Here is a 15,783-nt window from a genome sequence, read left to right as displayed (position 1 = left end):
AGATTTGACCCCCGCTTTAGCCCTTGGACAAGTCGTTTTTTAAAAAATTTCCACACCCCTGTATACAGTATCTCACAGATAGAGTACACCCCTCACATTTTTGTACATATTTTATTATATCATTGAAAAAACTATTCAAAACAGGTCTACCTCCCCCCTCCACCCCCCAACCACAGACAGTGGCTACATGAACCAGCTTGAGTGTAATTTCAGGACACAGGAGTCGGTGGAAGAAACCAGAACGTGCGGCAAGAGGAGCGGGTATTTCACTCACCTAGTCAAATACTCACAAGGGCTGGAGAGAACCCAAGTAGTAGTGTTTGAACCAGGGATGCACCCATACAGGTTTTTCAGTATCGAGTATGAGTACTGATATTTTTATTTCGGTGCTCGCCAGGAAGCAGCTCATGACTTGCCGACCGGCTTCCTGATTGCCTGGGAAGTTGGTGTTGGAAGCCGGACGGCGGATCATGACCTGCCACGCGGTTTCCTGACTGGTTAGGCAGCGATACGACTATCCACAGTAATGAAATAACTGCCACCCCCTATATGACCCGCTTTTTTTTTCATAGTGAAATAACCCCCCCGACTATCCTCAGTAATGAAATAACTGACCCCCCTATATGACTATCCCCATAAATGAAGTAAATGTCCTGCGCCTACCATCACTCTATAAAAAAAAAAAAACAAGCAGACAGCAACGACGAACGACACAGGGGTATAAGCCATATAACTTAACAGGTTTTACTTCCACTGAGTCGGCTTCCTCCCTGCTATAGCACCTCCTGTGCCTCCCTTGTCCTGACCTGCCCCTGAAAAACAACCATTACCTGGGCATCTTTGGGCGCACTTTTAGGGGATGCTATCTTCGCTTGCTCCATAGTATCTGACATCAACTCCGAACTACTTCCGGGTGAAAGTAGAGGAAGCAGTAAAAGAGGGCGGAAGTGCTGCTCTGCAGGGCTAGAGCGGCCATCATTGTTGAGGCAGAATGGCAGCCTGTTCTTCCGCACAGCGCCACCTGCTGGATGTTAGGCCAATGTTCTCTGTATGAGAACCTGGAGGACCGTAGGCGCTGTGCAAGATGAGCCTACAAGGTGACGGCTCCTCATTGATTGAACGTTTCGGTGCTATTTAGAGGATTGTTGAAGGAAACCTACTGAAAGAAAAACATGGGCTGCTATTTTTTTAACTCTTTCTGAAAACACTAATTGCCTGTCTTATTGGTTTTCTGGCTTTAGTAATTTCAGTAGCACTGATCTGCAACAAGTATGCCGATCAGGAGTTCTGACTTCACTGGCTGCATGTTTGTTCACTTTAGATTTGCCAGTACTTCTGTATAAGACAGAAGGAAAGTGCAACATGGTATATCTTCAACAAAAATGTTATTACAAAGTAATGTCTTATCCATCTGAGGGTTTGCAGAGCCATTGGGCCTGCCCATCTCTGTGACCCTCTTTTCAGGTTGGATGTAATCTAAGTGTCACATGATCTCAGTATATATACACCCGTGTGCAATCTATGTGTCACATGATCTCAGTATATATACAACTGTGTGCAATCTAAGTCACATGATCTCAGTATATACACACCCGTGTGCAATCTAAGTGTCACATGATCTCAGTATATATACACCTGTTCTAAAGGCCCCAGAGTCTGCAACACCACGGACCGAGGGGCATCACCAAGCAAGCAGCATGAAGGCCAAGGAGCTCTCCAAACAGGTAAGGGTTGGGTTATAAAAAAAAAAATCCAAAACTTTGAACAGAGCACCATTAAATCCATTATTAAAAAATGGAAAAATATGGCCCCACAACAAACCTGCCAAGAAAGGGCCACCCACTAAAACTCCCGGACCAGCAAGGAGGGCATTATCAGTGAGGCAGCAAAGAGACCAAAGATGACCCTGAGGGAGCTGTGAAGCTCCACAGCAGAGATTTGAGAATCTGTCCATAGGACAACTTTAAGCCGTACACTCTAAAGCTGGCCTTCATGAAGGAGTACATGAAGGAGTACATGAAGAACCCCATCCACACAGTGAAGCATGGTGGTGGCAGCATCATACTGTGTGGATGTTTTTCATTGGCAGCCTATTACTCCAGAAGAGAGTCATCCGTGCACCGAATGTGGATTGCGGGGACGCATGATAGGCGTGAGCTGTGCACTTCGTGTTTTCAGTCTACTAGATACTAGCGCCAACAGTTTGCGCAGCGCTTTACAATGTAAGGAAGACATTACAATACAATTCAAGACAGGATGGTAAGGAGGGCCCTGCCCCTGAGGGCTTACAATCTGAAAGAGGAGGGGGAAATGATACATGAGGAGGTAGCGGTGTGGGGATGAATTGTTTAAGAATGTGATGGTTCAGTGGTTAGGTTGAGGAGGGATAGGCTTCCCTGAAGAGATGAGTCTTTAGGGAACGCCTAAAGACAGTCAGGGTGGGAGATAGACGGACAGGTTGGGGTAAAGAGTTCCAGAGAATGGGAGAGACTCTAGAGAAGTCCCGGAGGCGAGTATGGGAGGAGTTGACTAGGGAGCTGGAAAGCAGGATGTCTATGGAAGAGCGGAGGGGACGGTTAGGGTGATATTTTGAGACAAGGTCTGAGATATATCCGGGGGCAGAGTTGTGGATGGCTTTATACGTTAATATTTTGAATTTTATCCTCTGGGCGAGTGGAAGCCAGTGCAGGGATTGGCAGAGGGGGGATGCAGATACTGAGCGGTTGGTCAAGTGGATGAGTCTGGCAGCTGCATTCATGATAGACTGAAGGGGGTATATCCTGTGTAGTGGAAGGCCAATGAGGAGGGATTTACAATAGTCAAGACGAGAGATAACAAGGGAGTGGATGAGTAGTTTTGCGGTGTCATTGGTGAGGAAGGGGCGTATTTTGGAGATGTTACGAAGGTGAAGGCGGCAGGATTTGGAAAGTGATTGGATGTGGGGAAGAAAAGTGAGGTCCGAGTCAAGGATGACACCTAGGACCTTGGCATGAGGGGAGGTTTGGATAGTTGTGTTATCAATCTCAACTGAAATGTTGGGGGAAGGTGCACGGGTAGGAGGAAATATCAAGAGCTCAAATAATGCAGCACTATGGACCCCACATTGTATGTGGAGACTTTAAATGGCTTCTGACTGCCAGAGCATAGTGAGGAAGAGGCTGCGGGTGCCCGTTCCATAGACCTGCATAAGACAAGAGGACGCCGAGGGACGGTCCACCAGCCAGAGGAGAGAGGTGAGTGCTTACTGCGCTCGACAGCAGTCAATCATTAGATCGACTTTTGATGAAGAGACATGCTGGAAAATTTTTAGCAAGAACTGCTCGGTTATTCTGACAGTGGCCGGCACCATTGTCAGAATAAAATGCACAGAGTGGGAGATTTGTTTATCCACTGTTAGCGAGGATGGAGGGACCGATCATATTTTTTACAGACTGAACGGGGGGAAAAAAGGAGCGTGTGTACCAGCTTCAGTTGCAGACATGTAGATTGCCACCTTTTACTTAAGTGGAACCTGAGAATATACAGGAGAAAGCGAGGAGGGACAGCCATGACAGAGAGCGAGAAGAGACAGCCAGGATTGAGAATGAGGAGAGACAGCCAGGAGAGAGAGCAAGGAAAGACAGTCAGGAGAGACAGCCAGGAGAGAGAGCGAGGCGAGACAGCCAGAAGAGTGAGGAGACAGTCAAGAGAGAGAGCAAGGAGAGAGAGTGAGGAAAGACAGCCGAGAGAGAGCGAGGAAAGACAGCCAGGAGAGAGAGCAAGGAGAGACAGTCAGGGGAGAGAGCAAGGAGAGACAGCCAGGGGAGAGAGCAAGGAGAGACAACCAGGGGAGAGAGTAAGGAGAGACAACCAGAAGAGAGAGCGAGGAGAGACAACCATGAGAGAGTGAGGAGAGACAGCCAGGTCTGTGCACTGAGCGGCACATGTGCGGCTCTGTGTACAGTAAAAGAAATTGCTGACAGCAAGAAGCTTTTATGGCAGAAGAGACTTACACAGTCCCTTCTGCCATAAAAAGTCTGCCAGGTGCCATTTTTTTTTTCTTTTACTCTACTTTAACCTTTTGTGATATAACAGCATCATCAGCCTAAATGACAGAGTGAAGATAGATAGCTTAGGTGGATAGATGGCTTATTAAAGAATATTTATCTTTCATGCTTGATGTAAAACGCAATAAAGACACTCTCTCAAAAATGGTGACAAATGTGATTTAGCAGAGGTTAATGGAGTGTTAAAGTACCAAAGGGCATGTTTTAATCCACTAATTGAACATTAAAATACATTTTTATCAAATAAGGTGAGCCGCCTGGGAGCATTAGTGGCAGTCTTTTCCTATTAGAGAACAAGCCTAAGGGATGAACCATGCATAGAAACCACTTGAAATAATACATTGGCTAAAGCTGGGAAATGTACTTCGTGGCATTCTCAAACAAGGATGCCACTTACTGCTGTACTGTGCCAAGGTGACTTGGCACATTTTAAGCATTGACCCTACATTTGATGGGACCGCTGGCTATCAAGCGTATTCCGACGGACTGTTCATCAAACAGCAAGCTCTGGCGAGAGGAAGAGATGAGTGTTAATAATACAGATAACAGATCTGCAAATTCTACAGATTATACTGTGGATGGGACATCTTCTTTGTTTGAAGCTAAAATTCTCATACCGGTTACTATCATTTGCATTGTGTTGTTTGTGTTGGGCGTGACAGGGAACCTGATAACAATTCTGATATTTAAAAGGTACAAAGACATGCGGTCTACGGTTAACATGTACCTTTCCAGTATGGCTGTCTCCGACATTCTTATTTTCCTCTGCCTGCCATCAGACCTGTACAGGATTTGGAAGTACAAGCCTTATATATTTGGAGACTTTATCTGCAAGTTTTTGATTTACCTGAGCGAGACCTGTACATACAGCACAATTCTTCACATCACCACAGTGAGCGTGGAGCGATATCTGGCGATTTGTTTTCCCTTGAAGGCCAAGATTATGATCACGAAAAAGAGGGTGAAAATCATTATCGGCATTTTGTGGATCATTGCCTCGGTAACTTCAGGACCAGTTTTATTTCTGTTTGGTGTAGAGCACACTCATGGAACTCAGCCTGCAGAAACTATAGAATGCAGGCACTTGGACAGCTCCACCCAGAGTGGTCTTCTGCGCATTGCCATATGTGTATCCACCATATACTTTTTCATACCCACTTTCTTTCTCACGCTGCTTTATGGACTTATCTGTAAGAAGCTTTGGAGCAACACGAATGACATTCAGGGCCCAACTGTCACAAACAGAGGGAAACACCACAAACAAACTGTAAAAATGCTAGGTGAGTTGATTAAATTGGTAAGATTTGTGCACAAGAAAGAAACAATATACTGTAAATAGTTTGAAGGGAAATTGCCTGGGTTGTCACTAGCAGCCACATTCAAGTTGCCATCCTTGTGTTCGGTTACTATGACGCACATATTTACCTTTTATTTTTCTTCTTTAAGAAAGACACCCATAGCTCATGAAGAAAAACCTTACCAATCATTTGTGCTCTGCATGGGTCTGTACTTTTAAAAAAGTGAGCATAAACTTTAATAAGGGCTCGTTCCCACCATGTGTATTGAGCTGCATTTTTCTGCACACCACCATACATGTATGGTGTGAACACGGCACATAGAGAGCAATTGCTTTCTATGTGTCCAGATCACACCATGCATGTGCAGAAAAACGCAGTTCAATAGACATGGCGTGAACAAGTCCTAAAGGGCCGGTACATCCAAAAGTGATATTTTAGTTGTAAGTGTAGCTTTGTAAATTGAGTGATCCTCTGACTTTTGATATGTTCTGGCTACTAAAATAATGAGATCTCCCTGTTGTTATTCTCAACTTTGTTCCTGTCCACAACACACTTATCTGTTCTAGCACCTCCTGTTGCATTCTCCATAATACACTATATTTATTATTTATTTCAGGTATTTATATAGCGCCGACAATTTATGCAGCACTTTACATAGTTGCACATTCACACCAGTCAATTATTTGTGGACACCTGACCATTACACCCACCTATATGACCAGAGGTATATAAACACTCATTGAAAGTACTGCATTCAGGTGTTTCCAGTGAAGGATGTTGGTAGTGCTACAGCATACAAAGACATTTTAGACAATTGGGCTCTTTCAACCTTGTGGCAACAGTTCAGAGAAGGCCCTTTTATATTCAGGCATGACTGTGCTTCTGTTCACAAAGTCAGCTCCATAAAGCCCAGCTCCATCATGCTTTGATGAATTTAGTATGGGTGAACTCGAGTGGCCCTGACCTTGATCCTACTGTACACCCTTGAGATTAATTGCAACTCTGATTGCGAACCAAATCTTCTTGTCCAACATCAGTACCTGACCTGCCAAATGCTTTTCTTGCTGAATGGGCAAAAATTCCTACTAACTCCAAAATCTTGTAAAAAAAAAAACTTTGCAAAAGGAAGTTTAATGGAACTGCAAAGGTTGGGGGAAACTCCATAATAATGATCATGATTTTGAAATGTGGTGTCCAACACATTATTAGTTGTCATAATCAGAAGTCCACAAGCCTTTGGCCATATAATGTAACATTTGTTACAAAAAAAAAAAAAAAACACTCGGGTACAGAGATCTCACCAACAGACATCTAAGATATTGTCAGGTGGTTTAACTCTCCAGCATCTACCAAAACAAGAAAAAATTTAAAGCACATGCTCCATGTTAAAGTGATTGCCTCCTGGTGTAGATCACATTATCTCAAGAACATCTTGACATTTTTTTTTAGCTGCGCCTCAGTGTACAAATGTTTTCCAAAGAATCCCTTAAATATTAGAAATAGCAAGGGAGCAGTAAAGCTGATCCTGGAATGAAAGTGTTCTTCCTGTCTGTGCAGTAGGGCAAGGTGTGTAAATTACAGCAAGAGTAGCTAACATTACAAATTTGTTGGCAAAAAGTGGAAATATATTCGTGTTTAGCGGTTATCCCAGAGTTCCACCATGAATTAAAAAAGACATACATTCAAAAGAACTTGTTGGGACAGAAAAATGGGAGGGTATACCAACGTGTTGAATGGAATGAGTGATGATATGAAACACTAAAAGGCATATTGATAGATTTTAGATTCAGGATTTTTTGATTTAAGAGCACATTGCTGGACACATTGGCCAGATGAGAAACATTTCTCATCTGTTCGTCATTTGAAAGAAGTGGTTACTGTACCACTGGGCTTACACATAGCTTTAAATGATAAATCATAAATTAGCAGTGGCAGCTCCCATATTTTTGTCCGGACAGGTTTTCTATGACCCTTTCACTGCCAGACACCACTCTCTAAAATACCCCCCAAACCAAACCAGAAAATGTATTTTCTGAAAGCACAGGTTTAAACAGGTTTAAACACGCTCTCTGTTGGGCTCAGAGGTTATTTGCCCAAATAAATTCAATAGTTTAAAGTTTTAATAAGATATATAAAAACAGCAGCAACTGTGCTTTGAGCCACATTGCCAGCAGAGTAGTAGACAGTTTGCCCTCCTCTTTCCGTTGCTGGTTCTGTATGTACAGATGCAGAATAGGGATATTGCCTCTTTTAGCTTTTTCACTGCAAGCCTCTGCATGCCTTATGTTGCTATGACCTTTGACCAGTCAGTAGGGAAGCACAGAACAGTTGGCCTACAGGGGAAGAGAGTAGAAAAGTTGGTGCTGATCAAAGGTACATTTTCATATCATCAGGATGCATGGTCTTTCTTTTTGAGCTACAACAACACCTGCCATAAATGTTAGAAATCCCTAATCAAAGGAAGTAGGTGGGAAGAGGACTCACTGCAGGATGGATGCGCATGTTTAAAGGCAGCTATGTTATCCAGAACCAACAGACGCAAAACGTCCTTAAGCAAGTCTTCAATTTCATGATAAAGACCAGAAACACACCATTCATTTTAACTCCAAAACATTCCATTCTAATGTGAGTCAGTCCATAAAACTAGCATTCCCGTATGTCCATGAGAGTGACCTACCCTGTGATGTGATAGCATTTACTTGGGAAGTTACTAGTAGGAGAAAATGTGCAAAATACATTTTTGACAGAAATAATCCATAAATTTGAAATCCTAAACAAGCCATCCAAGTGTGACAACAAATAAAACAAATAGTATTCCCGTATGACCATGAAAGTGATGTACTCTACACTGTTATAGCTTTTTCTAGGGAAATTTCAACTAGAAATAAAGACAATTTATGGTTTCGTTCTTCAGACAGGTCAAGGCTTAGTTTTCTGTCCAAGTGTAAAGAACACACAGCAGCCGGATGATCAGAAGCTTTAACAGCAGAATGCAACAGCAACTGCACAGTTCATCTTTATTCTGCTGAAATCTTTTTCATAACACAGTTCTTTCTATTAATAATTTACAGAAAATAATTCAATCAGAAGATATTTATCTTATTATATCAATATATAAAACCCACTTTGTGTGTATAAAATACCTTCACAAACCTAGGTAATACCCTACTAAAGTAGCAGTGATATCATTGCTGTGTTATACATAGCCTATGTAGAGATTAGTGCTGTTGGAGGGACCCAGCAGGTCCCGCCCACTGCAGGCTGCCTGTAGAAAACTACAGAAGGGGGTGGATATAAGACCAGTTACCTTGCACAAGGAGAGAGAGAGCAGAAGTGACAATTTTGAAACACCAAGGCAGTGTGCATGAGATGTTTTGTGCTATATTACTGCATAGATCTGGAAGAACTACATGAAGGACTCCTACATTTAAGTAAGAATATACACTCACTGGCCACTTTATTAGGTACACCTGTTCAACTGTTTGTTAAAGTATATATCTAATCAGCCAATCACTTGGCAGCAACTTATTTAGGCATATAGACATGATCAAGATGATCTGCTGAAGTTCAAACCAAGCATTAAGCTGGCCATCCATCCATAGATTATCTGCAGATTTTCTATGGTCAGATGGAAAAAGTGCAACAGATTCCTCCATCTACGCTAAACCGTGTGGATGAAGGAATCTCCCATTGGGCCAAGCTTCAGTATCTTGCTACCGGTAGTCGGCCCCGCTGGCTCTCAAAATACCTGAACAATGCCTGCATCCAGATTGTTCAGGTATTTTGAGAGCCAGCGGGGCCGACTACCGGTAGCAAGATACTGAAGCTTGGCCCAATGGGAGATTCCTTCATCCACACGGTTTAGCGTAGATGGAGGAATCTGTTGCACTTTTTCCATCTGAACATAGAAAATCTGCAGCTAATCTATAGGTGTATAGCCAGCTTAATGGGGAAAAATAGGTGATTTAAGTGATTTTGAACATGGCATTGTTGTTGTTGCCAGAAGGGCTGGTCTGAGTATTTCAGAAACAGATGATCTACTGGAATTTTCACACACAAGCATCTAGAGTTTCAAGAGAATGGTCTGAAAAGAGAAAATATCCAGTGAGTGGCAGTTCTCTGGCCCGTAAATGCCTTGCCAGAGGTCAGTGGAGAATGGGCAGAAAAAAAAAAGATGATCAAGCACTGTATTTATTAGGGATACACCGATACCTGTTTTTTAGTACCAATATATATTTTTTTCGGTATTCGCCGATACTGAATACCAATACAGGAAGTCCCATTAAGGAAGCCGGGCGGCTTCCTGATCACCTGGGAAGCCGTCTCCATGCACCAGGTTACGAGGGAGCATGGACATGGCATCCCGGGTAATCAGGTAGCCGCCCGGGTTCCTTAATGGGACTCCCGGTATCGGTACCGTAAAAAAAAATAACGGTACTAGATACAGAAAAACAGGTATCAGTGCATCCCTAACAAATGCAATGCTAATAATATTTATATTTAAGGAAATAAACTGAAATAAAGGGGCTGCCAATGCCGATCTCCTAGAAATTGCCAATGGTCAGGCAGTCATGCAGCGCACAGAGCAGAACATGTACACAACCAGCAAAGTCAGAATTACTGACTGCATGCTTTTTACAGTTTAGTGGTTCAACACACACACAAGTGAAACTATTATATGAGATTGACAGTCAGCCAAAAAGTATTTTCAGATAAAAACAATTCTGCATCATCAGCCTCTATCGCTCTCCATGCAGGTTTATAATAGATTGGTTTCACACTTGTGTGCTGAGGTTTTGGAAATAACACACTATGCACACTTTAGTGTACTGCAGTGCCAATTATTTTGTATGGCACCCCAACCCACTAAAGCAATACACCTGCATTGTCACAATGCAGGGTAATGTACTACCATGTATCGTTAAACGCAGCAACACAGGTGTGAGCCAAGCCTTAAAATATATATAAATCCAAAACGTTTTTGCCCCTTTTGGATAGAGTAGGGAATGGTTAAAGTCTGTCAGTTTTTTTATGCCATCTGTATCCCATTCAAACAGTTTTCCACAACTTCCTGTCCTGTAAACACAACAGGAAGTGTGGCAAATCTACTCTTAGACAGTTGTCACCAGAACAACTTCCCATTGGAAGATTTCCCCCCTTTTACTGTTCGTGGCAATTCAAAATTTTACCTCACTTTCACTCCCAGGGACTTTACCAGGACAAATCGAGTGAATCTCCCTAGCTTCCATACTCTATCCAAGACTAACAAAAGTTTTGCCTCTAAATATACTTTAAACTCACAGTATGCTTCCATTTTCTTAGAAACTTGAGTGAAAGTTATTTTAGTCATACCCATATTTTAAAGGTCTCAAGAAAATGTTTGGCCATTTCTTTAACCATAGTCATATTCACTGAAATATGTCAAAACTCATTAGTCAATCCATAATGTCTCTTTATTATTTAGTGGATACTAATTTATTTATTTTTTTAAATGTCTGTTAACTGGAGTATTTTGAATTGTCTGGGATCAGAATAGCACCCAATAAAGCTTTTTTTTGTTTGTTTCTTACAGCTCTTGTCGTTCTGTCCTTCGTGCTGTGCTGGCTTCCTTTCCACATTGGTCGTCTTTTGTTTGTCTGGGCTGGAATTGGAGAATTCATGTTTTATGATCTTACACAGTACTTTAACCTCATTTCTATGGTTCTCTTCTACCTGAGTGCCTCCATCAACCCCATGCTGTACAACATTATGTCACAGAAATACAGGGCTGCCATGAGCAAGATCTTGAAACCAAGACAAGATTCACAGCTTAGGAACACCACAAGGAGTGAGCAGGCATCTTTGGAAGGGACAGAGATCACTTCTTTTAAGTAATTTCCTCAAAGTCCAATAAAAAATACATAAATTACAGCTTGTCACTAAAATTTCATATAGGCTGTAATGACAAAGTTGTTTTCAATCCTTTTAAATCTGCAGCTTTTATTAAAATAACACCTAGTGACCATGCCATGACCTTTTTTCAGGTACTTCCTATTATGGGGTGACAACCGTCTCCCAATTGTGTAGAATTCTAAGTTTTACTGCTGTATCCATTCTGAAAAGATCTCCACTATCTTCCTGCCCCAATTAGTACACAGACCTGTGAACCCCCATACCCAGTGGAGTAACCAGAGCATGCCACCTTTGTCCTTGTACCCCCCCCTACAATGCCATTAAAGAACTAAGAATAGAACATAAAAACTTTTTTTTTTTCTAATACTCACCTGATTCCTGGATCCACCAACAAGCGCAGCCTCCCATCTCCCACGCTGTTAGAAGCTGCATACAGCGTGTGCTGGTTACTACCTAAACCAGCGCGCGCTGTGTGCAGCTTCTGACAAGATACGCTATCAAGATACGCTATACAAGCGTAGCGGGGAAGGCGGCTGCGCATTTTGCATCTCTCCAGCTACGCTAATAGCGTATCTTCTCAGAAGCGGCACACTGCGCATGCCGGTTTAAGTAGTAACCAGCACACGCTGTATGCAACTTCTAACAGCGTGGGAGACGGGAGGCCGCGCTTGTTGGATCCAGGAATCAGGTGAGTAGTAGTACATCCCCCCCACCACCCCATTGCACCCGGCCGGCCAGCCCGCATCAGACGCGGCTCTGTCATCGGGCGGCCGCTCGCTCCTCCGAGGCCCCAGCGGGGGGGCCCTCTACAGTGCCTGATTGGGGAGCCGCGTCTGCCTGATCCAGCCAGCCCGGATCGCCGCTATGCTGGCTGGATCGAAGAAGATGGAGATGGTATATGTTCACTCTCTTCCCGATCTATTGAGCCGACGTGTGACAGTTTAATTGTCACACATCGGCTCGAACTAGAAGGTTGAGTGAAAATCACTCACCTCATAGTTCTCCTTTAATGCAACGTATCCGAGTGAACAGGTGTTAAGACCGCCTAATGCAGCCATTTCATCTAAAGGCTGGTAAACAATCTATTACATTTTTCTTCTTGGGTTTAGGTAAGCTACAAGTCTGTTCAAAATAAACATTTCTTGTATCTTGCTTCATTAAAAAAAAAAACCCTGATATAATTATGGAATTAAAATAGGCAAACATTTTTAAGAACGGTTTTTATACTTTTTATTAGACATTAAATATATTATCTATTTAATAGTAACAATTTAGTAATACATATGCATAAGGTATCTTTATATTGTAGAAGATACTTAAATTACAATGAAAAATACAAAGCAACATATATCTAACAAGAACACCACTAAAGTACATAAATCTGGAATGTATAATAACCTGTAAATGAAAAAAAACTAAACCATATTTATTAAGATCAAAATGGGGCTAATATTTCCATATTTGCTGAAGATTAAGTTTCTAAGTTTTTTTCAGAATTATCTTTTTGAAAAACACAGAAAATGTATATATCCCAGCTCATCACTTAATAAATGTGGCCACCGATATTCAGTATAAATGAATGGCAGTGTACTAATGTAATCTGTAACGCTAAAAGCCTTTTTTTAATAAGATGCATACTGAAAATTGAAATGTTATTATGCATAAACATATATTAAAAAAATATTTAATGCTTTAGATTGGTTGTCAAAAGGTGAGTTTTCTAAAAAGAAAAAAAATAAAGCGGAAAAAAAACCTTTGGCAATGGAAAGTAAATAGTGAATTTCAAATGTGTAAAGGTAAAAACAAAAATGGAATAAATGTAAACATGCCTGTAGACTAAAGAAATTGATGTGTGTACAAAAACCTATGCATAGACGGACATACATACACACACATACAGACGAATACAAAATGCATTGAACCCGTTCCTTACGAGATGGAACATCACAGTAGAGTTAGTAAATGCTTATATAAGATTGAAAAGGATTTTCACTTTGAGACAGTTTTCTTTCTTTCTTTTTTTTTATGCTACAGCTAACAGTACATTAAATTTTACACTTATGACTTTAAAAATCAAAAATAAATAAAATACCATACAAAGTATATTTGTGGAGAAAACGTTTTCATTTTTTTAGATTGCACCATACATCTACTGTAAAGAAAGTGGCAATACACGTCTCTATAAAATGTTCATACATGAAATTATACGCAGGAATATTCATAGATGATTGACATGAAACAGAGAAATACATAAACCATTTAATATGCATCATCCAATGCACATAAATACAGATTTTTTTTTCTTTAGCGTATGTTTTTGCATAACTGCAAATTGCTGATAATTCAACAAGACCGCCCAGGACAAATAACTAGCATTCGGTTTGGAGCACTACAATATTTATCTACAAATAATTTCATTGTAGAACTGCAAATAATTTTTTATCCGTTATAAAAGTGGAGGAGTCTGGCCTCCCAATTACAATTTCTTGAAACATAAAAAAAAAAAAAATGTGTGACTTAATTTTTTTTTTTTTTAGACTACAGACAGTATAAAAACATTTGCTCAGTTTGAGCCAAATAGTGTAACATTTATAATAAATGCACTTTTTTTTTTCCTCCAAGAAGATACATCTGTGCTTTTTCAGAAAGTGCTGCATTATATTCTTGAGAAGCACAGACATTTTAGACATTTTGTAGCATATGAATGAAATGCAAAGCAGGAAATAATGAATACAGATACAAAGTCCAGGTATAGAGGAGGGTATTAAAGGCAATTATATTGCAGTGGTACAAGCATTATTGTGAATTACACTCGTCAATGGAAATTGAATAATGAATGCTTAAATGAATGCTATGTGATAAGCTGGCAAGGGGATTTAACTGGTACAGCCTATGTGGTACACAAACAGGACAACTACAATTAGGATAAAGAATAACTAAACCGAAGAACGAAAACAAAATGCAACATTCCATTTCATCAGTGGTGTATTCGTTTTTAAGATCATTTGCAGCAAGTACAGAAAGTACCTGTCGATCTTGCCAGAAATGCCGTATCCCCGTCTCTTCCTGAGAGTTGAACTGGAAGCATAAAACAATCTGATCTTCCTTCTGTAAACTGTCTATCTCCCAAATAATGAAGAAATACAAAAGCAGATATGTTTGAAGTCCCTGACAAGAAGTGTGCTATTTTCAGGTTCACCAGGTGAAAATAAAGCTTGAAAAAAACACAAAAACCTAATCTACTACATCCAAGGATTGGTAAGCTGCAATATATTACATTTGACCTTTTTGGGATTGGATATACTTAAGAATGTTTCTAAAACTATACTCACCAGCCATAGCAAAAGCAGTGTTGGGATGCAGGCTCTACTGACATCACTCTATTCACTAGGCATTAGCAACATATAAATGAAAGACAACCTTGCCAAGTTAGCTCCCAGAGAAGGTGCAGACAGTACTCTTGTGATTTATTTTAGATCATAAAAAAGGCTGGCTGCCCTAAAGCTCATGGTGGAACTTACGGTTTTCTTTTCCTGGAAATATATAATTTACATGGTTTTCAATATACAGATACAGCTGACTTTGCAATGTTTCTCTGGACACACAGATAACCAGTCTTTCAATATATTAAAGCGTATGAATAGCCAAAACTTTTTAGTATTCCATAAAGTAGGGAAAGGTTGCTTTGTGCCCCCCTTGGGGAGATTTCCTTTCACTTCCAGTCCCAGAGATGCAACAAGGAGTGTGTGGAAATCTTTGTAAATGCCTGATTAGGCATTTGACAACTGTCGCATTCTGGATTTCTCATCCCTTTTTGTTTAGTGACAAAGATACCAGCACAAAAATATAGGAGGGTGAATTTCTAGAACGGAAAGACGGTAATAAAACTGTAAAAGGAGTTCCTGTTATTCTATAACCATAATTCAGCGATAAAAAAAAAAAAAAAAGACCACTTTAAAGCCTGCAGTGTGGAAAGGGTAAGAAGAAATTGGGAATGAATATACTTCATATAGGGGGGAGGAGAATCCAAAACAAAAATAGCTGAAGTTCTACTTTAAGCCCTCATTCACTGGGGTAACGGCCGGCCCGTACAGATCCGTGCTGCGTGCCCGGTCATATGGGGCAGCTCCCGGGTGTGATTATACACAGCAGCCAGTCCTCCTCTATGGGAGTACGCGGCCGTACACAGCGCTACGCTCACCTGACCTGCATGTCTGTACTGGTGCGGGTGTCTGTACTTGCACGCTGACAGGATGGATCCTGTCTGCGTCCGAGCAGGGACACCTGCACGGACATGCAGGTCGGGTGAGCGTACGGCTGCGTAACGACCGCATACTCCCATAGAGGAGGACTGGCTGCTGTGTATAATCACACGCAGCACCTGTCCTTCCCGGGAGCTGCTCCATACGGCCATGCACATTGGAAATGTGCACAAACTGATCAATGTATAACCAAATATAGCTCTCAATCTGGTGCCTGTCCTACCACTCACAAGGAAGTGAGTCAGAAAAGGACCAACCATGGCAAGTGTATTTTTGTTGACTCTG

General features: G+C 41.3%; 2 protein-coding genes across 2 annotated transcripts in view; one reads left to right on the top strand and one right to left on the bottom strand.

The window, feature by feature from the left end:
- Positions 1 to 976, bottom strand: part of LOC108798884 (transcription initiation factor TFIID subunit 9-like) — a 22,513-nt gene extending 21,537 nt beyond the window's left edge. Inside the window, exon 1 of the mRNA XM_018570693.1 lies at positions 898 to 976. Coding sequence (XP_018426195.1) covers positions 898 to 976 — 79 coding nt within the window. The remainder of the gene's footprint in view (positions 1 to 897) is intronic.
- A 721-nt stretch (positions 977 to 1,697) lies between these two features.
- LOC108798882 (growth hormone secretagogue receptor type 1-like) lies at positions 1,698 to 11,218 on the top strand. The gene is made up of 5 exons (XM_018570692.1): positions 1,698 to 1,724; positions 1,957 to 2,047; positions 3,141 to 3,233; positions 4,613 to 5,326; positions 10,917 to 11,218. The coding sequence occupies exons 1-5, from the start codon at positions 1,698 to 1,700 to the stop codon at positions 11,216 to 11,218; spliced, it is 1,227 nt and encodes a 408-aa protein (XP_018426194.1).
- The last annotated feature ends 4,565 nt before the right edge of the window (positions 11,219 to 15,783 follow it).

Source organism: Nanorana parkeri, unplaced genomic scaffold (genome assembly GCF_000935625.1).
Source record: "Nanorana parkeri isolate BGI_ZX_2015 unplaced genomic scaffold, ASM93562v1 scaffold1582, whole genome shotgun sequence".
NCBI lineage: Eukaryota > Metazoa > Chordata > Amphibia > Anura > Dicroglossidae > Nanorana > Nanorana parkeri.
This window is presented reverse-complemented; position numbering and strand designations above follow the sequence as displayed.

What these genes read in the sequence shown, in the direction of transcription:
- LOC108798882 (XM_018570692.1), top strand. Translation starts at nt 1,698, where the DNA reads ATGAAGGCCAAGGAGCTCTCCAAACAG. An exon ending in CCAAGGAGCTCTCCAAACAG is followed by an intron (nt 1,725 to 1,956) that starts GTAAGGGTTGGG and finishes ATCTGTCCATAG; the next exon opens with GACAACTTTAAGCCGTACAC. An exon ending in CATCCACACAGTGAAGCATG is followed by an intron (nt 2,048 to 3,140) that starts GTGGTGGCAGCA and finishes TCTGACTGCCAG; the next exon opens with AGCATAGTGAGGAAGAGGCT.